Genomic DNA, 26,679 nt, shown 5'->3' with positions numbered 1-26,679 from the left:
TTATCATTGTTAAACAACTTATCACACTAAACAGGCTCTTTCTTGAAAACTGAAGAACCATGGTCAGTCTTATGTTGAGGCTGTACAACAGTTTGATGAAGGTCTCTTTTGTGCTTCTTAGTTGAAGGTTGAAAATCCATTCACAGCTACAAAAGAAAATCTTACACACATTATTCCATCTCAGCGGTGTTGAACACACAATTGTTGAATTTTCATATTGATTCAATAGTAAGAGGAGGGTGATCCATAGCATTAGAATAAAGATATATATAACAAACATGGCCGCTATGAAAACATGCTGTGTGTGTGTGTGGTGTCTCCTCATGCTCCCACACACAATATAATGGATTAAGCACGAGGCTGCTCAAAACAAATATGTTGACAAATCCCATGTGAAGGCCAGAACAATGTTAGTTTGTCTCACAAAACTTTACGACTTGTTGTCTGGGTCATTGGGAGCTCCCTGCTCTCCCTGCCCTCCCTTCAGGACTCTACTTCATAAGAATCAGGGTGTGGGCCGAGAAAATCACCAAATGATCTCTCACACCCTGGATACAATAATAAAAATCGTTTTGCTGTCTACTGTACTTTTGTTTGTATTTGAGTGTTAGTTTTTACTTGGGGCACTTTTTGGCTTCTCTCTAGAAAAATCCAGGCCACTGCAGATTATATTCAATTTTATTTTATTTTGCGATACTGTAATTTGGGACCATGATAAAAACACAAATGATTTGGGACCCCCATGTTTCTAGTGATGAAAGAGGACGTCACCCTGTGCAGTGTGTATTTCATAGTTTATGGGCAACAATGGAGCTCTGTGGCACAGAGGAATAGGCCACAGTGTTCTGGCTATGGATACTAACAAAGAATGTGTTATAGGATCAGTTAGTTGCTGGTTTTGGTCTCTTTTGAAGGAGTCTGTTGACTTTACATTTGTGCAGATTCTTTCAAGCTGCAACGCAAAGGTCTGTGTCCCAAAACGAATGTGTGTATGTGTTGCGGTTCAACACATACACATACAATACAATGCATAAATCGCCCTTTTCCTTATGTGGAGCTCTCAGGTTGTTTGGTGTATAAGAGATCCAGGTCAGATGCGTGCAGCCATGATGTATGGGCTGTGTACATAAGCAGTATTGAACAATCCCTGTATGTTTTTAGATTAGAAAAACAATTACGTGCAGTGTGAACTCGGAGGTTCATCTCTGTCTGCGCGTCTCCTCTTTGCGTCAGGCGAGGAAAGAGTGCGTCTCCTCCTCTCTCCTGCTCTGAGGTGAAACAATAAGACTGGGGCTTAAAAAGGAACTCCATCTTGATATACTCCTTCCTGTGACTGTTTTCAAGTCTTTCAGCGAAACTGGAGCAGGGAGGGCGTAGGCACCGAAATTAAAGGATAATTCCATTTATTTTCAACATGGGCCCCACAGTCCTTTGTTTTGTGAACATTGCAGGTTGGTGTTGTTCTGGAAAAATTGCCACTGTTGGCATTGCATGTGTCACCAGTTGACAAGAAATTCCATAAAAGAAAATCTCTAACTTGTAAGTCTATTCATTTATTGATTGTCCATATTCAAATTATGTTTACCGAAAGCTAAATGACCCTTAGACACATTTTATTAAATAAGAATATAATAACAAACAGGAATATTATATATAACAGCAAGTTCTACATTTTATTTTTAAGGACATCCACTGACAAACGCATGTACAGAAAAATAAACAGATGCATATTTGTGTGTCCTTGGAAAGTATTGTTAACCTGAGTTGACTTTGGCAAAACTCTGAATCCTGTAAACTTTTGAGTTTTTGAACCAATGGGACGTGGGAACAAATCTGGTGTCATGGCGGCCTAATTTTAGCACCGCTTCACAACGTGACGAGGAAGAAAACACAGCTGGAGGGTTGTGTTTGTTCTTCTGTGAGAACTCTGTGACACGTTGACAATGGGAATACATTTACCAAGGAAAACTGTAAAGAAAAACAAAATTTATGACACCGAAATATCCTCTATAGTAAAATCTATCTTCATTATTCACTTGTGGTTAATGATATTTATTTTGTCCTGATATTTTTCATCACAACATTATTTACATAGGAACCAATAACAGTTAATTCACTACAATAAACAACAGACTACATGCTCAGAACCATTTGTATAGTACTAAATGTCTTTAAGTGAAAACAATTATATATTATATTATGTTATATTTTATTATCTTTAATATATTACCAGTCAAGCTTATACCAGTGCATTCAATACAAGTAAACTGGTTAATTATTGGTCTCTCCTGAAGAGCTCAATAGTATGATGCTCATTAAAGGTCAGATTTATTCATTGGCTTTTTACTTTTAGCTAATTTATCACTATAGCGTAGTGACGGCTATTAACCTTGAGATGAACAATACGTCCATCGGGTTCTTGTTGTGAAGCAGTAAGTCTCATGAGCATATTTATGTGAATACTGATCACACGCCACACTGGATTAACCTGTACTGACCCTCTGTCATGAGTCTTAATGTGTGTGTTCAATAATGTGCCACTGTGTGTATTTATATTTACCTGACAATACAGCGATGTCCGGGTGATGGACACACAGTAACTGGGATTCCTTGTTCAGCAATCCTGATGCTAATATATGACAAAAGGAATTGATATGACATTGTCACATATTCAATCACTTCACAAGACAAAAAACATTTGAATTGAAGATAAAATAAGATAATCCTTTTTTAGTCCCTCAACCGGGAAATGAGCTGTGCAGCAAGTGGGATAGTGAAAATAAGAACCATCAGTAAAAGAGCTTTAGATAAGTAAATGTGAAATATGAGCATGAGAAATATGTATTCAATATTTATAAGTAATATATATAATATAAACAGAACATGTCAAAAGTAAAAAAAGAATTGGACATTGAAGTATATTTAGATTGCACTGATACAAATATTGAGGGCCCTGACAGTGGAACTAATGCACAGTTTAAATGAGATGGCACCAGAGGCTGATGTGGGCTAAATCTGTTGTCTTGACCAATCAGAAAGATTTATTTTACTTATGAATGTGTATATAATCCTTGAAGCCTGTTAGTTGACAGAAAGTAGAGCACGTACTCCACGATCACCCTGATAGTTGCGTTAGTGGTTAATATCAGTGTCTCTGGACGAACTGTTGTGTTTAAACTCCGATGTTTCCTTTAGTTTGGCAAACTGCCTTTTAAGTTTCATTAATAATGAAGAGAAATGCAGCTGGGATAGAGTCCGTTTTCTTAGTGGAGTCATTAATCTTCTGCTGAAGGACACATTGAGATGCAACTAGCCCCTTAACGGCCCCTGGATCTAACAATCAATACTGCCCATGTGATGCCGGAGCAAGCGAGAGTGACATTGCCGCCGCTGCCAAGAAACAATACTTCCTCCATTTGCCGCATCTTATTAAGGCAAAGATAGCGACTGTCACGTCCGACCATCAAACTCACCTCATTGACCTGATCTGACAATTTTAAGATCTTACTTATTGTTCAACTGCGGCTCCCAGAAGACTCCCACATATGATTTAGACTTTATTGGGTCATGTTGTGAAAACAGTACTCTGTAGGCTGTAATACAGAAATACATCAAAAGCATTATTTTGAAAACCAAGGTAGAAACAGAAAGCTGTAACTTAATAGAGAGGAGATAGATTTAAAGTGAATCTTCGGATTTTAATCCTTTAGATCTCGAAGCATGCCACATTTATAAATTAGATAATCAAGAGGATTATTTTGTTAACTAAGAAACCTTTTTTTATTAAAGAGGCATCTTGCCGCTGATGACTGACCTGATGAATTCTGGACATAAATGTGGTGTTGGACATTAGACGTTATACAGACCTAAAGTCAAAATCATCAAAGAAGGATCTGCCTGTTTATCCTTATCGGCTTCTCAATTTAATGCGGTCATCCTCGGGTCATGCACCACCCCGCCACAGCATTTTATAGAAATCTGTTTGAGTAATCCTACAGACAGACAGACAAATGAATGACAATGAAAACATAAGCTCTTTAGGGAGTTGGACACTACTTCAACCCACAGCCGTGACCAAACCTGAGCTACATAGTTCCCCGAGCTGGAGGACCACATTCCTGGGGTCTATCATCTGAACACACAGCTGGAGACACTGGATGTAGTTCAGAATTAGCTTGATCCAAAGCACAGTGAGGAGAAGAAGCAGCCGATTTAGAAATGAACTCTTCTGAAAGCCCAGCTGAAGGAGTCTCAGTTGCTTGTGCTGAAGACATTTAGAGATGTGACTAATCTTTGGAGAACAGGAGAGAAAGCAACAGAGGAGCCTGCCGCCATACTCACGTGGCATGAAGAAAACATCAAGGCTGCTGGAGAGAGTATTGTAGGGCGAGAGCTCAATGTAAAGTTGTAACAGGAAGAGGTGACATTTACTATGAAGGTCATCCAACCGGTTTCCTGTAACACAGAGAACAGCAGCGGAGCAGTGAGCAAAGGCTGCACAGAAGGTGGAGATGATCACAAAGGGGCCACGGCACCAGAGCGGCCGACCCAAGAGAACTGCTGAAAAGGTCAAGAGCCAAAGAGGAGCAGCAACCAAGTCCAGGAAGATGTTCATGAATATGAAAAGCAGTAGTTGAAACAGGAAGAGAAGAGGCCGTTCACACCAACAGTTCATTGATGAGGTTCAGGTTTTCAATTTGTCAGAGGACTTTTTTTTGAAGAGTTTTATTTTTCTTTGAAAAGAGTTGACCAATTTGGTAATTTATGCTCCCATTCAAAGGGAAGTGGGTGATAAAGCATGGTATTCATTGGGGCGTACTGTGGGATTGACAGCTAGTACCCATAGGTTGCAGGTGGAGGTGGGCCTGCAGTGTTCACAAGCTGTCGGTCATTATCATGAACTCAGGCCCTCCACACACACACACACCAATATTATATGCACATTGCCCTAGGGCATTGCCCTAGGGCAACATGTAGCCCACAGCCCATATCACTTAAAAATTATGTTAATTATTTTATAATTCATATTTAGATCCTGGACATCTGCGAGAGGGAACGATCTTCAGATACAGTCGTAACATAATGTTATAACAAGAAGTGATTTAATCTGCTAGCTTATAAGACATTCAAAAAAATGATAATGATATTTACACCAATACATTAAAAACAAATATACTTACAGTCTAAGGACTCCCACTGGCTTCAGGACCTTGGACACATGCCCACTTTGGCCTTGCATTATTCGGTCATTGGTAACTTCTAGTTTTAAAGCAAGATGGCGATGGCTTAAATGCAACACAAGGCTCGAGCTGTATGCGCTGTGGACACGGTGGTATATCTGTAGCCTGTTTCATGAAAAGCAGCTTCTATCGCCACCTAAAGGAAAAAATATTTTCAACACGGTGGATAACGTGTCGTATGTCATTCACCACCTTGTTCTGCAGATTGTAATTCAACCGTTATACAACTAAGGATGGGGTCACATAGTATATATAGTCTTACTCTGGATGATTCGTCTCTTTCGGCATGAAAGCTCCATAACATTAAATTAAAACATGTACATGTATTTTTTATAGCTATACGATTAAAAATGTAAAGGAAAATATTAAAATCAACACTGGGCGAGCGAAAGCTTCGATCTTTGTGTGAATCTTTACTGTTATAGTAAAACTACAATACGAAGCAATGCCAGCTCTCGGAAGTGGATCATAAATCTTAATGTCAAACGCTGCTTGTAGGACCATTCGCTGCATGTGTTAACTGCAGGTGGAGAAGGAGGAACACTGGCTGCTGTAGAGGAGGCAGAGAGTGAGAGCTGACTGCCAATGAGTCCACAGCTCCTTCCCTTTTCACTCCCTTTCTCTCTTTCACACCCGCAGAATTTATGAGGCCATTACAAGTGTGCATGCAGTGTCAACAGTGCCAAGCTAATATCTTTATCCAACGCTGTGCAGGGGTCGGCTGTCAGACGACACATGCACCGCCCAGGAGACAAACGGCTCTCCGAGCGAACACATTTAACATGTCTCTGCATCTCTTACACCTTGACTGGTTTCTCTAATGTGGCCAAACAATGAATCCAACACACTTGTTATGAATCAATCTGTGCATTAAAGGAGATGTGTTAAAAATCAATACGGTGCACCTTCATATGCACAGGGCCGGTTGTTGAAGCAAAAATAAAACAGATTTGTAATTTTGTTTACTTGTTCTTCAAAAACGTCGCCAGCTTTAGACGATTCAAGCTAATTGCATATTTTCAACAAATCATACGAAATTAAACATGGGATATAAAAACACTGTATTCCCTGAGTACTTTCACTACAGTACATTGTGAACACCACTGATTTACCTGTAGGATTTTGAATGTTTGAAGGATGTGATATTTGTTCGGTAAGAACCTATTCAATTTTGGTACATATCCAGGGGTGGATTCAGGATCTTTTCTCACTTAAAATACAAAATAGGCGTTTGTTCGAACAGAGGGAATAATTATGGATCTAGATGAAAATATCTAGATAATATCAGGCATATTTCGAAACTGACACATATGAGTGTGAAACCTGGTGCAGTTGGATTGAATTTTTGGGCCTTGGTGGAGGTATGCTCTCTTCTGCGCTGCTATGATGTTGTTATAATAATAATAAAATAACTGTCAGTCACTACAAATAACAACAAGTTTCCAATAGGTGGTGGACAACAGTGAAGGTCTTCAGGCAGAAGAATAACTCATACTATTTATCAGGCTTTAGCTGAACAGAATAGTAGTTAATAAAATATGTTTATATGGGTTTGTTACTGAATTCATTAACAATAAGAATTGTATCATATATCCAGTCTTATTCTTTAATGTGAATGGATGTCTGCTCCTTTCCTTGAATAAAACGAACAAGTAATAAATTGTTATAAGTAATAATAATAAGTAACATTCTGCACTAGGTCAGGACCAAAACCCAGGTGTTGTAGCTGCACTTAAACTGAAAAATATTAAGAGAAACCTCCACCCAGTTCTAACAATGTGTGGTCAACAGAGAGGAAAGGTGTTATTTACAACATAAACTCAGACATCCCCGCAAGTCTGAACAGCAGCCAAACGCTGTCATTAGGAGACTCCACGGGGTCTTTGTCCCTCTTCCTCTGATCCATCTGCTGCAGGGGGACACAGTGCAGCAGGCCTGCCATCAACTCCCTGCCACCAGTCTGTTTTACATGTGGCTGGTTGACACAAACGCAGCAGGGGCGGCATTAAGGCCGGGTGGCAGGAGCAGCTCAGCGGCTGTGGCAGCTTTCGCTCTCGTTACGCACACGCCAGCTCATTACAGCTCACTGTGGGGTGATGCTGAAGGAAGGGACCCAGGCCTCCATCTGAAGCACATTGTTTCACTGTGTGGAGGTGGCGATGCACGCCGGGCGGCAGACGCTACTCACCGATGGACCATTAAAGGAGCCTCCAGCAGCAGATCAGGGCTGTCATTGAGCAGTGTGAGGCAACAATGTGTTGTAATTGTCTGCACTATGGACGCTGCTCTCATCTGAAAGTTTGAGGTCAATAAGACTTAAGACTTTAGTTTTATTTTTTCACCTTTACCACTAAAATGACCACTTCTAATTAGTGAGCCTTTTAGGGGACACCTTTTACTAATTTTAACAAAGTGTAGTGGAAGCAGCATGAGTTTTTATAGCAGTAATGGAAGCAGCATGAAGAAATCACAGCAGTAAAAGTAGCAACAGAGGTAAAACAAGAGGAAGACGGCGGTTCTTCTCCTTGCACCTTTGTGTTTTAGCTTCCTTCAGCTTTCATCACTCTATTTATTAGTTGATATGATGCGGCATCTCCAAGAGACCTCTTAGACTAGTGTGAATTTTACTCTATTTCTATGTCAAAGTCTTCAAGGTTTAAAAAATCAATTGCAATACACTTTGGTCTTGGTAGCATCAAGGTGAGTTTCGGTTGTTATCGGAGTCTTGGAATTCTCTTGATTCTATGTGTGCAAAGAATTTTCGGATCGTACAATATTTCACTGCAAAAGCTTTGGTTCAGTCTCTTTTATTGATTCTGAGTCTGGTTGTAAATTTCAAGGAGGAGACCACCAGGGTTATGACTGTAATCAAAAAGCGTTCAAAACAATAACCTGTTTATTTTGGGTACTTTATTTTACGCTAGTAAAAACAATGTCGGTGAATGAAGGGAACCAATCTATTTTTTCCTATATAATGGAGATTATGATTTCCAGACCTACATTGTTTTGTGGGCTTCACTATGAAGCCTAAATTAAATTTAAAGGGACAGTTGGGCCTTGGCAGACATATATGCTCTACTCAGCGCCATTTTAGTTTCATGCTGCATCCTAGATTTCACGCATTGTCAGAAGTTGCAGAAGAAGGACTATGACAATGGCCATCTTTAATACCATAACACAGGAGCATGCAACCGAAGAAATGGCCACACATTGATCATCTTTCATCTGGGACAGCCCAAACTCTCACACTGTGAGTCCAGCATTAGACTTAAAATGAAAACTAAAGTCGCTCTTCAAGTCTGGTTTATAAATTCCCTGTTTTCACAAAGTTCTCATTATCCTAACCCTTCCCTTCTAGTTTTCTAAATTTATCTGTTGCCTCAATATGGTAGATTTTACTGATGGAGTCTTAATGACCTATTATCTCTAATGACCTATTATCTTTACACCCTTCAGTTGCTTTAATGTTAATGTCGGTAATTTAAAGAAGAATCTTAAAGTGATCATAAAGGTTTAAAACGCTCTCTCTTCAGGCAGTTTTTTGTCTCTATAGCTGCCGTCTAAAATTGCACTGGTCTTCTGTTGACTAAACCCTCCAATCTCAAGGCTTCATCCAGCTCAGTGAACTTGTACTCGTACCAACCACCCTGGGTTTGACAATTTACGAGTTTGATTCTCGCTCCCAGTCTGTGAGTTCAGTCCCCTGTTGGGTCATTGAAGCTCCGCATCATAAAACCGCACCGAGGATTAAAAACCTCTTACAGATGAGTGTGTTGTCTGAGCTCGCTCGCACCACATCTGAGCCCCGCTGGAGTAAAGCCAGGGGTAAATTGTGAGGAGATTCTCTGTAAGACCTGTGGGATGTTTCAGTACAAAGCAAAGAGACTTCAGGAAGTTACTGCTCCGAGAGAGGGAATAGTCAGGTACATAACCCCCCAATAAAATGGTGAAATTTGCTTTCTAGACTTAGGGTTTTGTTCAGACAAACAAACAAGAGATGTTCTTTGGTCAGTTCTGTTCGTACAGAGTCAAACAAATTCTTTCTTGTCTTTATAGCTTCAAATTAACAGAAATTCAGGGGAGTTGCATTCAACTTCTAAACTAACTTTAAACATGAAAAAGAATTAGTGTAGTTTCCCAAAATGTCAAACGTTCTCTTTAAGGCGAGCAAAAAATCAATCAATTAATTTGTTACTGAAGATGTCCACAAACTCCAGTTTATCCTTTAACTTGCAATGAATTTTAAGAAGGTAAGTCAAGCTTCAGGTATTTAATGTGATTGACCTCATCGTTGCATCTCAGATGATCCAGGTAATTCTTCCATAGCTACTTCTGCCAAGGATGGTTATGATTTTCATCTGGGATCGGGTGTTGGTTTTTTAAAGGGTGGTAGATTACCCAAGGAAGAACCCATTACATTTTATAGAGGATGTGGATCTGTAGGACAGATCCAGATTTTTTTTTCCATTGCGAGATCCTTCGCCATTTCATGTTTGCCCCCCACCCCCGATCAGGGACCTGCAGTGACATAAAGACAACATTGATTTCCAGGTCAGGTCTAAAGGATTCAACTCAACCTTACTCATAAAAGCTCCATTGGCCCTTTACTACAGCAGCTTTATGGCTCGCACTATGAGCGATATCAACAATAAACAAAAACCTACATGGAGTACCCTAAACTAAATCCTACTACATTGGATCTGAAGCTGCTTCCACGTGCTGAAGGTCATTTATTTTATTTTCTATTATGAAAGCAGCAGGTTTCCGTTTCCTTGACCACAGCAGGATTAAACTGCCAGGACTCGATTCAGAGCTCATTTCTCAGTGGAGCGGATCCCTGAGGGGAGGACGTACCCGTCAATGAGGCACACCCTCCCGTCACCAATACGGGATTAGACCCGTCACAGTGGTGAGTCAGCAAATCGGATTAAAATGAGAAGATGTATACTTTTCTCCACTCTGTTATTTATTTGTGCTGTAATAAATGAACACAAAATACTAAAAGCCACTCTAAATGCTCTATAGTCACAATTTGTGGCTACCAGCAGCTCTGTGAGGCTGTATACTAGAAGCTGCCAACATCAACATGCTCCCAAGTTCACAGTGAGATTATTGCTAAAAAGCTGAATGTTTAGAGGGTAGGTTTATAATAATATTATTTGTTTATAGAGCACTTTTCAAAATTGAGAAGAGTGCTTCACAAGGCAGCAATAACATCCAAATCGTCATCAAATCTGCAGAATTAAGAGACGATATTTATTAAAGTTACACAAACTTGTAAAAGAAAATTTGAGGCTCTCTGAAGCAGGGAAATTAATGAGTCAGCTGATCTGAATTCCTCGAGCAGATTCTTCCAGAGCCTCGGGACCCTGACTGCAAAAGCTCTGTCCCCCTTTGCTTATTTTTGGTCTTTTACCATGTTTGGTCATAAAGTAAAGTATCAAGCAAATATTTACACCGGATCATGAAAAAAGAGAAAAGTTAGAGGATCATCGAAGTTAGAACAACTTCTCCTGTGGGGACATGATACAGTACATAGCGTAAAAAAGGGGCACGGCTGGAGAGAAAGGTCAGGTGATCTTTAGTCATAAGAATCAATTATCTGGCAACCATGAACATCTGTAGGAAGATTTACGCCACTTCATCCAACAGGAGTCAAAATATTTCAGGCTGGACCAAAATATTGACCTAACGACACACTGATATAAAATAATTAAAATCAGGCTGCTGAATTATTCTGCTGGTAAATTCATTAAACAGGGGTTTTCTTTATTGTTATTAGGGTTGCAATCTGTGCTGCATTATGTATTCATATAAGAGCATCTGTAAACTATCACTGTTTGAGCTCCTGTCACTGAATCATCATCTCATCTCCCCAGGCAGCAGAGTCACTCAGGCAGAAAATTCCTTTCTGCAATGAAAAGGCCCTGTACTTCAATACGTACACACACGTTTTCCCAGAGAGGCGGTGGAGGTCCTTGTGCAGAAGCTATTTGACTTTTGTCTATCCCACTCTGAGTGCACTTGTCTAACTTAAGGCCGGAGGAACAAAGAGGGGAAAAAACAGTGTTTAAAGTCACAGTGGGGTCAACACGACACAACACCAGGAAGAGGACAACCTCGTCATACAGTAGATGCCAGACACACACAATGGGCCAAACCACCTCTTCTCCCGCCTGATGGTGGGAACACGAGCCAGAAATTCAGGCCAAATACATAATTAAAAGGGTGATGAGGTGATCTGATGTCTGATCTGTGGATAGATTGTTGATCCAGTTTGTAATAAAATCAAACTACCGCTTAATCACATGGTTCCTGTGGAGCAGGACGAAGCTGGAGGTCGGAGTCAGACGCCTTTTTACAGTTACATGTTCTCTCTCAACATTACACAGGGATCATTTAACAGATGCTCAGGAAGAGTGAGGTCCTATATGAACTGTGAAGTTAGGGTTTGGGGCTTGTAGCCAAGAGAAAATGTATCTATATCCAGCATGAACTCACTAAACGTGAGATGACGTTGGACTGACTTGAGACTCACTACACACAGTGAAAATAGGGAGAATCATGAGTTGTTTTTATTAGGGATGTGTTGCAGGACAGAGGCAGGAGGTGATCGATGCAGAATACAAGGACGCGTCCGTTCAGGCACCAGGGAGCAGCAGTCCAGGTTCACTTCAGGATACTAATGGCTTAAGTTTGAGCATAACAGTGTCCTGGCACCTAGTTCACAGAAAAATACATTTCTGAAACTAAAAGCCCTCACACGTACACAACTGCCTTTTCACAGCTGTCAGGTCTAAACAAAGACAGTTTAAGAAATATGAGGCAACGTAGGGTTTCAATTTGTAAAAAAAAAAAATTGTAAAACTTCAGGAAGTTGTCAAAGAAATTCTATAAATTACTTGAATAGATTACTTAAGTATTTTGGTATTCAATTAATCAGCCCTTTCGAAGAAATTCCAACCATCCATCACTCCAGTTTCTCAGTTATGAAGCTACTGTTTTACTCTTTACTGTGACCATAAAGGGAAAGTTGTTGGGATTCGGAACAACTGTAGCAACAAATGAAGTCCTCTCAAGCCATCAACTTGGACTGTGATCATCCTGGAACTATGATGTACAACTTTGAATTTTCTTTTGTCATTTTCTGAAATAAAGATGAATTATTTCATGGAGGAGATCAGCAGGTTCATCAATAATACAACAAGGGCTGTGAGCTGCAGCTCAAGAATGATCCCTCCCTCTTCAAGTTCAGATAATCAGTGTTGATCACAACCATTCTGATCAGAGGTTTTCTCCACATTAAGGTGTACAGTGTCATCTGGTGGACATTGACATACTGCAACTCAGTGCTGAGATTTCAATAAACTTCCAAGCTTTAACCACATGATTTCATACCCTATTATATGCAAAAACGTCTTGAAGTTTTCAATGTAAATGCAAAACTTTCAGAAATCAAAAATTCACTGAATTTTTTACAGGGACAAAAAAAACTCCTGTTATTTATTAAATGCAAGAATCAGTTGTGCAAACAGAACAGTTCTCAAGTGACACCTGGTGTTTGAATGATTAAAGGGAATTTGTGGCCTTCACCAATTATCTTCAAACAACATTCACGTGACCAGATGGTCTGTTGTATGAGTCATGAACAGACACACTGACCTGTCATCACAGGGCTAAACAATGTTGTTTGTTTCAAGGATTCCAGTGAATGAAATTGAACTCTACATATACCAAAATGGATTCAATTAAAAATATCTATAATAAGCTTGATATACCATTAATATCCTGTTCATCACATTATCATGGTTTGCCGATTTACTGAGAGATTTCTGTATTTATATCGCCATACTTGGTCACAGCAGTTTATATAATGAAGTTGTTATTGTCTCACTCCTCTGGCTGCCTCAGGACCTTTGTGCAGGGTGATGTCTAGCATCATCCTCTATCATCCGACTGTGACACTAGGCTCCGATATTCTTTTGACAAGAATAAGAAAAAGGCCCAAACTAAACAGCAGTATTATTTTACAAATCCTTATATGAGTCAACTACGTAGCAAACGTCAGTTCACATAGTATTCCTGTAGAAGGACAACATGTCATCCAGACTCTGAGAAGAACCCGGAGGAGGCGGCTCAGCCTGGCTGTGCTGCGAGGGCACGGGGGGTTGCTGAGCCTGGCTCTGAGGCTGAGGCGGATACTGTTGGACATACTGGGGTGGAAATTGGGGAGGAAACTGGGGTGGATACTGGGAGGGGTAGTGAGGAGGTAAGTGAGGTGGACCTGCAAACTGGGCAGGATGAGTAGGTGGAAATTGAGGATAAAATGGAGGAGGAGGAGGATATTGGGGATTAAAAAGAGGAGCAGAGACAGGGGCTGAAACAACTTGGGGCTGTGAGAGGGGTGGCTGTGACGTGGTCTGGGGCGGTGAAGTAGGGGGATAATTTTGTTGAGGTTGTGGTGGTGAAGCTGCAGTTTCAGGATGAGGTTTTGTTTTTTCTTGACTCTCAGATATTTCTTCAGGGCCCTTGGACCACTTGAAGGACATTTTGGATTGAGTCTCCTGAGTTTTATTCTTCCATGGTGCATGTTTTTTCCCATCAGAGAAATATGCAGAGGGAGGAGCAAAGTCTGACTCTCGCTCATCCCGGCGCCGATCTTTCCATTCGCTAAACATAAACTCTGCAAGAAAAAACAGACAAAACAGCTGTTTGGAACCATATATCTAGATCATGTGCAGATGTTTAAAGACAGGTCAGTTTATACATATTTACATACCTAAAATAAAACATGGTTATCTTTATATAATAACTTAGTCATTTTGGACAAAGGAAGGAAATGGAAATCATTCATTATTAATATTATCTTTTTTAGTCAGGTAAACTTTAATTTCACCGCTTTTACATCTATCTAAATATCTGAAAAGTAAAAGGCCTACTTGTTCAAGACACACACTCATTTGATCCACGCCTGGTTCCAACATACTCCCTCATACATTTGATGTAAGGTGATTATCAGCAATTTAAAAATGCACATTTACGTATTCGCTGTTACCTTTGCCTCTGTCCCACTCTCTGACATGAGGAACTCCTGGTTTAGAGTCCTTCCTTTCCTGGATCTCAACTTGCACCCTCTTCACAGTACTGACCTCAGGACAGTCCTCTGGTGGCGGCGGGGCTCCCATCAATTTACTTTCATCTTCCTCTGCTGGGGGACAAGAATTTACACTAAAGCTTTAATATCATCGATGAAATCATCATTATATAGTATACAAGGTGACTTACATAGGGTGGATTCTTACCTTCTTTCTCCTCGTCTCCGTCTTCTTCTTCAGTGCCATCGAGCTTGTTCTTCTTAATCTTCCTCTGTCTTACCTTGGCCAATCTGGCCTGCAGGATGGCCTGCCTCTTCCCCTTCAGTCGTTCTCTTTTACTACGCTGCTCTGTTGTCTGAAGAACAGGACAGATGCAAGGGAGAAACAATATACATGAAAAAAAAATTGCAAGCACACCTAGTTTTTAGGGAGATGAGAGATGGGCCTTGGATTGGTTTCGTACAGGTAATCCTAAACACACCAATGATTGATTAAAAGGCTAAATACAACACCTTTGAACCATGCACCATGCCCCATTTAACTTTTTTGCCATTAAACTAGCACCAGTGAATGGAACTTGTGGACTTGTGCCATGTGATATAAACCATGATTATCAATATAGAACCCTGTGTGTGTAAGGAGATCAGGAGCTCACCTGGTCTCTGAGCATGTCCAGAGTATCTCTCTGCTTCCTGCGATGCTCTCTATCCTGAGAAAACGCAAAGTATCCAACACCAAGCTCTCGAGCCTCTGAGATGAACAAACACACAGAACTTTTTCATACTTTTTTTTTAACATAAAAAAAAACCTTAATTTCAACAAAAGCAGAAAGGTTCTGAAAATGTTTTGATAGAAACCTTGTGCTCGGATATCCTCGTAGTGGATTGGTCCAATAGGCCTCTTCATAGCCTCCTCTTCCTCCCTCTCCCACTCCTGCCTCTGCAGCTCTCGACGCATGTCCTCTGAGAGTAAAGTCTTCTCCGATGAGGATTTCCTACATTGAATAATTATAAACGCTTAGAATTGCAATGGTCAGCATGACAAATATCTAGTCTTCTATGTTTATAAAAGATTGCCTGTAACTTAAAAGTGTTACTTATTTGTGGAATTCTTAATTTACCCTTTTCCTTTAACATCATGGTCCACATTCTTAAAATCGGGCAGGTCTTTCTTCATGCATCTTCGAGATCGGCCCCAAGCATCCACAAAGTCCACCCTTCAGAAAATCAAAACATTCGAAAAACTGTGTACTAGCATGCAGCCAGACTTATGCTTTCATGATGAATACAGTTTAATAACTATTATTTATAGAGTTACCATTCCTCATCTGGGTTTTCAGGAGCAGGTATAGGTATCGAGCAGTCTTCCTCTTCATCTTTCTCCCTGTTCCTCTGTGCAAATGTTTCTCTCTTTTGGTCAATAATCTTCTGCGTGAAATCAACCAGGAACAGACCCTCGGTTTCTTCATCTGAGATGATATGACACAGAAAGTTAAGCATGGCACGGGCACATTTTGTAACGCAACCGATTATCGTGAGAGTTTGATTTAATCTTCGCCGACCTGGAAAGTTTCCTTTTGTCATTTGCTCGTAGAGTTTGGCCTTCTCCTCCAACCTGCGCCTGTAGCGAGAGCAGGGATGAGGAGTGAGACGTTTCCTTCATACGAGTGTCATGGCAGTAAATCCTCTGTTAATGTGTTGAACTCACCTTGATGTATCAAGAGTTTTCTGCTCCTCGTCCAGCTGCTCTGCATCTTTCTCAGCCCGAGCGGACACACCCGGGTTTGGTTTGCTCCAGACATTCGGTTTCTACAGGAGGATCAGGACAATATGTGCTGATTACGGTGTTTTCTGTCTGAGATTAAACGAGTAAAAGGTCAGATACGACACAAACACACTGTACCTTCACGTTGGATTTAGCTTTCGATCCAGCTCCAGTATTGTCTTGCCCGAGTTTCTCCTGTTTGAATTGTTCCTGCTTCCTGTACAGCTCAGCTTTAAGGTCCACTAACTGTAGGAAACACAACATCAGTGAATATAGGCAGAAAACAACCTGGAACTGTTTTAACACAACTCTTGTATCTGCTAATGGTTTAGCCGGGTAGCTAACGTTAGCTTTTTATATAGTTAAACTTCTCACAGCCAAACAGGGTCCGACATTTTAATTGTAACTGTAGGAAACTTACCGAAGAAGCAGTCACTTTGAATGCTTTCTTGTTTTTGTCCATTTTTATGATTTCTTCTCCACCTTCATCTCCAGGCTACTGTTGTGTGTTAGCCTCACTCACTTCTTCGTTAGTGTTTGTCCCGCTGGCGAAATGTGGACTAAGCGCCAACTAGCGGCGCCACTCGTGTAACTACAGCACCGTCTCCCTGAGATGGTATTATCCCTGAGGAAGAAAACAGAAGCACATCCAAGACTCACTAGATCCGGTGTTTCTGTCCGAGAAAAAAAACAAATGTGTGTAAATAAATTTGGTAAAAAACATTTTCATATTTTGTACCTCATGATCTCAGTGGATCAGCCTCCATCTCTCATACAGGAGGTCTCCTCAGCTGATGTACTACAACTATGACCTCCAGCAGAGGTCTGGATTCATGAAATCAAGGTCAGTTAAGATCCTCTGACCTGCATCATTGTGCAGCATATACAAATGAAATGTATGTGAATGATCTGTAGCAGGGAATCAAACCACCAACCTTCTGGTCATTGGACAACCTGCTGAGCCACAGCCGCACCCTTTTATGCCTCAGTGTAAATTCAAATGTAAATTCAAAAAGTATTTAGTATTTAATAGAATTCCTCATGCTACAATCTTTGTGATATTATGAATTCATAACAAGGATTTATAAAGGGTGTTTATTTGCTGTAAAAGGAGCGAATAATACTTCCACTGAAATCAAATCCTTCAATAGACATAACTTATATCCAGGTCACATGTGGAATTATTTGTTATACAAGTAAACCATGCGTTAATATCTAAATTAATAACTAACACATCGTCATGTCAACAAGAGGTTTTACTGGTAACTGAGGAGCGCTGAGAAGAGAACTGCAAAGTTCTGCTGTAGCTTTGTTTCTATTTATTTCAGAAATGGAATTTAGCTGCGGTGTAACTGTGTTGACATAAGTTGCCGTGTTCGGACTGAACAAACGCTATTGGTGATTGGTATCAGTCCATTAAGTAATAGACAAGTTCTTAAATATTCTCGTACACATGCAGAATAGACTAGATCTCTTTGACTGCAATGCTATTACCCACATTACCAAACTGAATATAATAGATGATTAGCAGGTCAAAAGAGAAATGTCCACTTTGTTATCAATTCAAACATTTGAACGGTCCAATGCTTCCTAGATATGACAATATCGGTTACCATTCTGTTCAATGCATTTTAAATCTGCATGGAGGGGTTGAAAGTCAGGCTATAAAAGGAGAACTACAGGTATCAGTGTCAGATTTAGAACAGCAGATTTGATTTGAAATCTTTTGACGCTCTATGTTGCGTCATCATTTTGCAGCAGAGACTCTGGTTCCACCATGTTTTTGAAAAGAAACACCCAGCTGCTGGTTTTTCTACTGTGTTCTCTGACCTTGTGGTGCAAGTCGACCAGCGCAGGTTCCAGTTTCCTCAGCCCTTCACACAAACCTCCGGTAAGATGCTTTCCAGGGCTCATTATGAAACAACAGCAAAAATAGATCAGTGAATCCTCCCTTGAGCTTCACTGTCAACATTACTCAATATACCATAATGGAGGACTTGTTATTTGTTTCAAACTGTCTGACCTTCCAGATATCAATATTTTACTTATTCAGTTTTCAGCCTTACAACGTAGCAAGCGTATCTAAACTCCTGCCGCTGAATCCACTCTTTGAATTCCAGCAAGTTTCAAAATATGATCTGTTAATGAGTAAATTTGTGCTTAGAATGTTCTGACTAAAAGGTATTGTTTTCTATTATTTCATGGATGTGATCTAAATTTGTCAGCTGGAGTCAAAAGCTGTGATATGGATAGTGCAATCATTGCCAGGAAAATACAGTGACTGCATTTTGTTCTCCAGTGTAGCTGAATTGGTTACAATCATGATAAATCTGGTTTAAACACAGAACAAGGGGAAACCTCCGAGAGCCGGCCGCCAAATCACAGAGGAGCAGAGTCAACCCACCGAGGACCAGCACATCACAGTGAGTGGAAAACATCACACTCGTGACAACAGCACAGCACCAAAAATCACCCGTGTCTTTCTGCTCTTAAGCAGGTGAGTGCCCCATTTGAAATTGGCATCACCATGACACCAGAGGACTTTGAGGAGTACGGCGTGTTGCTGCGGGAGATCGTTCAGCGCCTGCTGGGAAACACGGAGGCAGCAGGTACACACACAAGTTGTTTCCCTCGACCAATGCATAGTATGATAATGGAACTTACAATTTTAAATGTTATTTTTAACTATTGTCTCTTTTTGTTTCAGAGAGACCATCTTAACTTTGAAGATTAAGGACACGATTTGCAGATTTACCTTTTTATTTCTTTAAATTTCTACTTCATTAGAAAGTGATCATTAAAATATGAGTAAAAATGTCAGTTGCCTTAAAAACATTGTTACTCACACTGTTGGTAGTTAATCTGTACAATTAACCGATGTTCATCAAGTGAATCTATGAGTATGTCTATATTCAGAGCTTTCAACCACATCTCAGTGCCACCATTAGTGAGAGATCGTTGTTAAAAATAATAGTTAATATCAATTCAATATTGATATATATATAAAACTAGAGTTTTAATTTATTTGTCAAACTATGGTTCTCATACACAAATTTAGGTCACCGCTGTATATTTTATTTTCAAAATCACTTGCTGCAGTACAGAATATAACTTAGTAAATAAATTAGTCTTTATTTGTCTTCAGAGACTTACATGTGGTGGTAAAGATATCATTTCGTCTCAGTCTCATATCTGAGAAGGTCAAGGTTATGGGTGAAATGAGGAATTGGAAAGAGATGGAAGAACAGATTGGTTTGATTTCTCCCTCTTAATCAGTACACACAATTGACAGAGGCTTCCAAGTCATGGATTTTGTGATAAACCTTTGTATTATGCTGCATTCAGAAATAAAAACAAAGAACATTCATTCCTTTTCAAATGGAACTGCATCTTTGAATGCAAACTCTCGTTGACTAAGTTTACCTGCATTATGAGGGTGGCTACCTTTTACCAAGCCCAGAGGGAAAAGCACTGATATAGAACTGAGAATAGTGTGTGCCCTGTCCTACAAGCTGAAAAGAAGCTAAAACACCTGGAAAAATATGCGTTCATTAGCAACCCGGTAGAAATAGGAACATGTGTATTTTTAACACATCCCTCTTGTTAGACCAGAAATACACAAGAGCTCTATTCACCTTCCATTAATCCGCAGATGGCAGAGTGGAACTCCACGTCAGGAGCCTTCATTGTCAAAATAAAAAGCACTCAAACCAAATGTGAGAGGCGAACACTGTGGAATCGAAGCAGGCTAATGCACCAGTCTCACCACCGAGTCTTCAGTAACAAATCAGCTTTGCCCAAGGCAAGAATCAAACATTTTCACTGTGTTTTAGAAAATAAGAAAAGATGGTGAATCTTATCTTTACTCTTTTCATTTCACTTGGTCACATGCTCTTAAATCAGTATTTAGGTTAATGAGAACGTAAATAAAATGAAATGTAAACATTAAGAATTTAAAGCCTTTAATGTATCTGCACCGCAAGAAATCAAACTACGCCGAGAGCAGATAACTCAAACATACATGCACATTTCAACAAGGCAGAGCAACACAACGAGAACACAAATTAAAACTAGAATTTCTTATTAATTAATTTCTTCAATGAACAATCGCAAAATATAATCAGATAAACAATAATGTACAGTATCTCTGTCAGACACGTTCAGGCTTCTTTTTTTTATATTAAGACTGCTCCTCAACACAGCAACATCTCTTTATCAGTGGATTTATATATCTTGAACAAAAAGCCACATAAAAACAGTTTATGTGTCACAAACCAGCTGCAGAGCCTCTTATTTCTATCTCCTCCATCATGCCTGATGATCAGATTCCATACAGCTGAGTGGTGTTGTTTCGGATCGTGGAGACGACGGTGGCCATGTCTTCTCCCTTCAACAGGCTCAGCTCCTGCAGAGTGTGGATGCCCATTCCAGGATGTGAAAACCGACAGACAGCTTTACTCACCTGTTCACAGTGAGACACACTCATATGTACGCAGTCATAATTGACTCCCCAGTTTGAATGTACCAGTGGTGTTAATTCATACCAGAAGATTTTGGTTAATAGGTGGCAACAGTTGAATTTATTATTATATCAATATATCTTGTCTCTATCCCTTCTTGGTATTGTGAAAGAATATTAAAACAATCAAGAGCTACAACTTAAACCAAGACTTACACACAAATTTGCTTAATGAATTTAGTAGCATCTAATGACAAAAAGATGAACAATGTTTTAAATCGCACAAGAGAAACATTGACCCTTGAAATACAGATATAAATCACAAATAATTTACAGTTATAATAATATTGACAGTTGGGAAAAATACTGAAGCAGTGTTTTGGTTTTTCTAGGGCCTTAATTTATACAGACCTGTCTTGGCAGGAAGTAAGGTGCATCTGTCTCCAACACAATGCGGTCCAGAGGGATCTGGCGGACAGCGTTTCGGGCCTCGGTGGCACTGGAGTACGTGATCAAGGCTGTGAAGCCCACGTATAAGTTGGGGAACTCTGTCAGGAAGGGCTCGATCACTGGATAACTGTTTGTGAAGCAGTGTCTGGAAACAAAACAAGGGGTCGAGAGAAAATTCTCATTAAATGTGCAACAGTTAAAGTTATAGAGGGAGATTAAGGAATTACATGTCTTAGAGGTGGCCGAACAAATGTCAATAAAGGATTTCAGAATGGGGATTGATTCTTTAAGGGGGTGGATTATAAATTTAAATAGAACAAATATGAATTATATATGTACAATAAAATTATATTAACAAGTCTATTTTCCACAGCACACACCTGTGAATTTTATATTCTCTGGGAACACACTTCTTCATGATGACCAGTAGATCGTCATCTGCGTCTCTGCAGTGGATCACCAGCGGCTTCTTCATGGCCACGGCCAAATGCAGCTGACGCTCAAAGACCTTCTCAGAGAAGCAGAGAAACAAATCAAGACGCAAAAAATCATTATTTCATTAAACACAATACAGGTCAGAGTACTTCAAAATTAGAGTACATAACCATCTAGGTCAACATAAACTGTTTCTATCAATTAAGAACATACCTCTTTTTGCGTGGAGGTGTTAGTTGAGTTTTTGTGCGAGTAGTCCAGCCCCATCTCACCAAATGCCACAGCTTTTGGATGTCGCATAGCCATCAGTATGTTGCGTTCTTGGACACTTGAGTATTCATTGGCAAAGTGGGGGTGGCACCCAAATGCCCCCCATACCATGTCTTCCTTCAGCAAACCCTCCCACAGGGCCTGTTTCACCATGACCCGAGGATTGCAGAAGTCTGCGATACAGCCTCTGTACTCTGAAGGAAAGCTGCTCTGGTACAGCCTTCGAAAGCTGCTGAACGTTCCGCGGAAGCCAAGTTTTCCATAGAGCATGTCTATGTGGCAGTGAGTGTCTATGAAACCAGCCGGATTGTCCAGGTTGGGGGAACTGGTCCACGCAGATTCTGCCCCCAGGGAAAATCTTCTCTTGGGAGTGCCACCATGAGTAAAAGAGTAGGGGGGGTAATGAATGTTAGAACCAGCGTCTGACTGCCTGCGTGTCGTTGATCTTGAGTGAGGTTTGGATATTCCTGTATTTGAGATGAGTGGCAGAGCAAAGGGTTCATTCATGTTGCAGGAGCGGAAAGTCTCAGTCTCTGAAGGGCCAGTATTTAATGGCTGCAGCTGCTTAGAGGAGATAAAAACTGTCCTCTGCGGTGATGAGAAATTCTCAATGTCCTCAGTAGCTGCACTAGTTTCATGAGTAGACATAAAGGGGAAAGGGGACACAGCAGATCCCTGAAGATAAACTGAAGGACTCTGGCGTTGTTGGTCATCAGAAGAGCCCTCCTGATGAGTCATGAAACAACACAAAGTATCCGGGATATATTCCAGATTAGGGAGGGACAAGCTGCAACCATCTTCTGGCTCTTTTTCTGTATCTTGAGAAGTGGTCTGGACAAATACAGAGTCCTGAGCAACATACCTCCCAGGTGAGTCCTGTCCTTCCAGCACAACACGCTGTAAAACATAAAGAAATAGATTAAATTAATTAAATATTGAAACAAATATTTTTGTTACTGAGTGTTGGTTGACTTACCCTTTCATTTGTTTTCAGATCAGAGCTATCACCTAGGGTCTCTGTGTCCTCACTCATCTCAGGGAGGAACCAGTTGTCTTTGGATTTTGCGCAGTTAATATCAACAACAATTCTGTCGAGTGATGCCGGACTCTGCACTTCAGTCTCCACTGGTGAAGGCACAGGTGGCAAAGACACTTCAGTCTTTGGGATGAAAGGAGGGCTGCGTCTTGCATTTGTTCCGTCAAGGGCAGCTAACATTGCCATCCTGTAGATGGCCTTCGATCCCTCTTGGGATGTCCTCTCCCTCTTCTTCAGGATAAATGAGTGTGATGGAGGTAGTGACACCTGCTGGGCGTCTGTGGATTTCAGCTGCTTGGGTGAGTTGCCCAAAGGTTTTTGCTGATGGTTAAGTGCGACAGGACAAATCAACACGTCATTTCTGAAAATTATGCATTAGAAAGCAAATAGGAGTCAATGGGTAGAGCAACATTTCAAGTAAAAGATTTACCTTTGAAGTAGTGAATGACTTGTGGTTTCTTCTGGACAGCTTCCTCAGCTTATCTTTTCCCACAGAGGGAACACTTTTATCCAGCACCTCTGCTTTTCTCTTGGGGGTGTCCAGACTGAGTGCTTTGAAGGCCTCAGGTCCTGGAGAGTCACTGTGGGATGAAGTGTTTGAATCTTCATCTGGTGACATATCCCTGCGCAATGGTGTGGCTGAGCCAGCTCCTCTCCTCTCAAGATGTACGGGTGAGGTGGCGGCTTTTTGTCGCCACTTGATCGTCAACTTCTTTCTGCTACTGTCCATGTTTATGTTCCTTATTAAACACAAAAACAAAAATAACATGAATTAACAGTTCTGTGTGATCATCAGGCATTTCCTGTATTCTTGTTAGTGTTCACAATCTGCAGCATCTGTAACTTTTGTTGATCATCATGGGTCCGGCTTTATTTACTAATACATAAGCCTTATAACACCAATATTTGAATTAACTGACCATGGCTACAGGGTCGTTCCGTGTCAAATCATCATACTTTTAGTCCACACCATCACAGATTTTGATATATTTATATTTCTTTGAGCAGACTTTCTAGAGGCCTGGGAACCCATCAACAGAGTCGTACTTTTTGCATGTGCCTGACCATGCACTGATGACTATCTGCTGTTCAACAACATTGGAAGGAGTTACTGATGTGATGACGAGGCTTGATTTCACCAACTTCAATAATTGTAAGATATAGTTGTAGAGCTAAAAATAAATATTTATACATTATAAATAATTGCTTTCGGTCAATTTTTTTTTGTAATGCTTATTGTTATATGACCCAAGCCTAGAATAATGGAGTCAATCTATTTTTAAATAAAATGTAATTGTAAAACGGTTAAACTTTGGGCCTGAGATGCAGCGGAACATTAGTCTGACACTCCGTCGACAAATGAGACCCTTAGCTTTAGCTTAGCATCTCTACTCCAGCTAATCAACTAGCTAACTGCTAGAATTAGCCGTTTTTTCACGAGCTCCAAAAAGCAGCTCAGGGAGTAAATACTGGGGTTGGCTCATGTCACACGCCTTATGGAGACTTTACAGATATTTATCCCACTCACACTTCACTAGTTCGCTCTCTACATGGATAAAACGAACAGTTGGTGATGAAGAGCAGTGGAGTTACCTCTCAGGTGCAGCAGGTGCGTAACAGTGACGAAGCGGAGCTTCCTGACGGTGGGTCAGTAAACGCGTCTCTGTCCGGGAGCCTCAACAACTTTGAAGTGATAAAGTTTCTGAACAAAAACAACACAGGAAAACTGGTCCTGGATCGATTCAAAAGTATATGGAAGACCATACGTCCCAATTGAATAAATAGATAAACACATAGTTAGCTAACTAAATAAAGAAATAAATAGTTTGTCCTGCTAGTCTGTCCGAATCCATCAGAAATCCTTTATTGAGATATAAAATGAAATATAAAGTAAAATAGTCAGACACCTTACATCAGCTACAAATGATGCCTAACTGAAATACTGAGCATATCAATGTGATAGTTTACAATATTACAGTTTAATCACAACTTGGGTTATGTCCTGCTCTTTCAGAAATGATTTGATTTAAGATGCTCATGTTTTGTTTTTTTCAAATCAGTCTTGCCCATTTATAGTTATTGTGTATCTGAGTCCTGCGTCAACACGTCCATCTGGTGATGTCGTTGTTTTTCACATGATCCAAGTCAGCAAATAATCCGTCATGGTGGCATTTATCATCTGATTTATGGTTTTATTTTTAAGGCCCGAGCACTGACAGGCAGTGACAGACAGTCAAGGATTATTATTATTATTCAGGCAAATGAATTGGCTTGTTGAGGGTTTTAACATGCTCACATTCTTAAAAAAAATTGCAGAAAATTTGAAAGTGGGGACATTTTTTTGATTCTGGAGGATTTTCATTTAATGTTTTTTTATTAACCTCCTGCGCAGAAGAGAACTGCCCAGGATTAAGGAGGCAGAGTTTTTGGACTTATATTTATGAGTGTGTATAATTAAATTAAATTTAATTTAATTTAATTTAATTACACACACTCATAAATATAAGTATATTTGGTCAATACCGGTAGTTGTGACGCACAAGTTTCCAGGGTAAGTTGTGAACGACTCTGGTAATTGATGCTGGTAAACAAATCTGTATAATATGTATCTGCAACAGGTTGAAGCAGAGTGAAGTTTGTCCAGTGCTTATAATTTGTAGGAGACAGTGTTTCCATACGTTATTTTTTTAGAGTTATTGCGCAGACATGCTAACGGATTAACAAACAAAATAATGTGAAACACATACATATTCCAATATGTGAGTTCTTTCCAAAAACAGTTTAAACAGTTATGTTTCCAGGATATTGATGTGGTGTAGCATTGAGATTCCCAAAGGAGGCTAAGCTAATTCAAGTAATATATTATCCAAAATATTAGTGTGGACCTTTTGTGTAATGTAATGCTTGTGAATTAAAGTGTTTCTCTATGTAAGGTTGCATATGCGTCTGGAGCACATAGTGAACCCCTCCGGGAGCTCTTCATTCTTCATTCATTTCTTTGGCTCCATTTTCCGGCTTGAGTTGACCCAGGCTTTATAATGAGCTGTATTCTGCCCTCTGTTCTGAACTGGTCTGCTAGGTACAGCATGCATATTTTATTTTATATATTTTTTAAAGAGGACGTTTCAAAAATCTAAGTTACAAGGAGCTCTACAAGGGCAGCAAAATAAAACAGAAAGGTCATAAAATCGTGAGAACAGAAAAAATTAAGGAATGACAAACATTAACAGACTATATTTATTTGAAAGAGCTCTAAAAGAGGTACGATTAGTTTTGAAAGTATATTTTAACAAGGGATTTAAAAGAGATCGCTAACACACGTGACCTAATGGCCCATCATGCCCTATATGCCAAAAGCTACACAGTGCATCTATAATAATAATAATAAATAATAGGAATAAATTAATTTCTGCAGGAAATAATCTTGTAACTGAAAGTGATTGGTCAGACACTGTATACTCCCATTGATCTGGTCAAAGCTTTTGAGCAAATAGTAGATAAAGCACACATTTAATGTGTAAATAATTGTAAACACATTATTGCAGTTACTCAGGATTTTTGTATTTGCAGGTTTATTCTTTCAAACTGACAACAAGCAAATCACTTTTCAGAAAGCAAAAACCGCATATTGACAGATTTTTAACTGTGTTTATCTTTGGTAAAGAGGAGATGATAACCTCAGAGTTGAATCATCTGGTTCATTTAAGTCATTTAAGCAAATCCAGAGAGAAAATATAAAGAATCTGAGTGACCCTCATCAGACTTTTGGTAATCCCAAAAAGGTCTTGTAGGCACCGAAGCTGTAGCCTTTACCTGTAAAGAAGGAATAAAGATGCATCTGTGTTCTGGCCATTGAATAACGGACTCACGTTACTCCATTGAACAGAGTTTGTATTGTACAGAATAGAGTCTATTCTTTACAATGCAAGA

The 26,679-nt window shown here is 39.9% G+C and overlaps 3 protein-coding genes across 5 annotated transcripts; 1 reads left to right on the top strand and 2 right to left on the bottom strand.

Moving 5' to 3' along the window:
* Positions 1–12,730: 12,730 nt before the first annotated feature.
* ccdc174 (coiled-coil domain containing 174) lies at positions 12,731–16,649 on the bottom strand. Of its 2 annotated transcripts, none has more exons than XM_062400645.1 (11): positions 16,521–16,649; positions 16,238–16,345; positions 16,043–16,143; positions 15,897–15,955; positions 15,653–15,803; positions 15,456–15,551; positions 15,193–15,329; positions 14,991–15,085; positions 14,543–14,690; positions 14,296–14,448; positions 12,731–13,923 (listed from the first exon to the last, which is right to left on the bottom strand). In XM_062400645.1, exons 1-11 carry the CDS (start codon positions 16,560–16,562, stop codon positions 13,310–13,312), a joined length of 1,704 nt encoding a protein of 567 aa, XP_062256629.1. In that variant the 5' UTR covers positions 16,563–16,649; the 3' UTR covers positions 12,731–13,309. The 2 variants fall into 2 exon arrangements, with proteins under 2 accessions (XP_062256629.1, XP_062256639.1); XM_062400655.1 differs by having other exon boundaries at positions 14,296–14,445.
* A 535-nt stretch (positions 16,650–17,184) lies between these two features.
* On the top strand, positions 17,185–19,892 carry ghrl (ghrelin/obestatin prepropeptide). 2 transcript variants are annotated; one of them, XM_062400634.1, is made up of 4 exons: positions 17,185–17,990; positions 18,445–18,522; positions 18,597–18,708; positions 18,807–19,892. In XM_062400634.1, exons 1-4 carry the CDS (start codon positions 17,877–17,879, stop codon positions 18,818–18,820), a joined length of 318 nt encoding a protein of 105 aa, XP_062256618.1. In that variant the 5' UTR covers positions 17,185–17,876; the 3' UTR covers positions 18,821–19,892. The 2 variants fall into 2 exon arrangements, with proteins under 2 accessions (XP_062256618.1, XP_062256609.1); XM_062400625.1 differs by having other exon boundaries at positions 18,594–18,708.
* A 157-nt stretch (positions 19,893–20,049) lies between these two features.
* tatdn2 (TatD DNase domain containing 2) lies at positions 20,050–23,682 on the bottom strand. Its single transcript, XM_062400612.1, has 6 exons — positions 23,180–23,682; positions 22,690–23,070; positions 21,657–22,610; positions 21,389–21,516; positions 20,970–21,153; positions 20,050–20,561 (listed from the first exon to the last, which is right to left on the bottom strand). Exons 1-6 carry the CDS (start codon positions 23,516–23,518, stop codon positions 20,421–20,423), a joined length of 2,127 nt encoding a protein of 708 aa, XP_062256596.1. The 5' UTR covers positions 23,519–23,682; the 3' UTR covers positions 20,050–20,420.
* Between the last annotated feature and the right edge of the window lie 2,997 nt (positions 23,683–26,679).

The sequence above is a fragment of the Platichthys flesus genome, chromosome 2 (genome assembly GCF_949316205.1).
Source record: "Platichthys flesus chromosome 2, fPlaFle2.1, whole genome shotgun sequence".
NCBI lineage: Eukaryota > Metazoa > Chordata > Actinopteri > Pleuronectiformes > Pleuronectidae > Platichthys > Platichthys flesus.
Note: the sequence above shows the minus strand (reverse complement) of the source record. Positions and strands in the feature narration are given on the sequence as shown.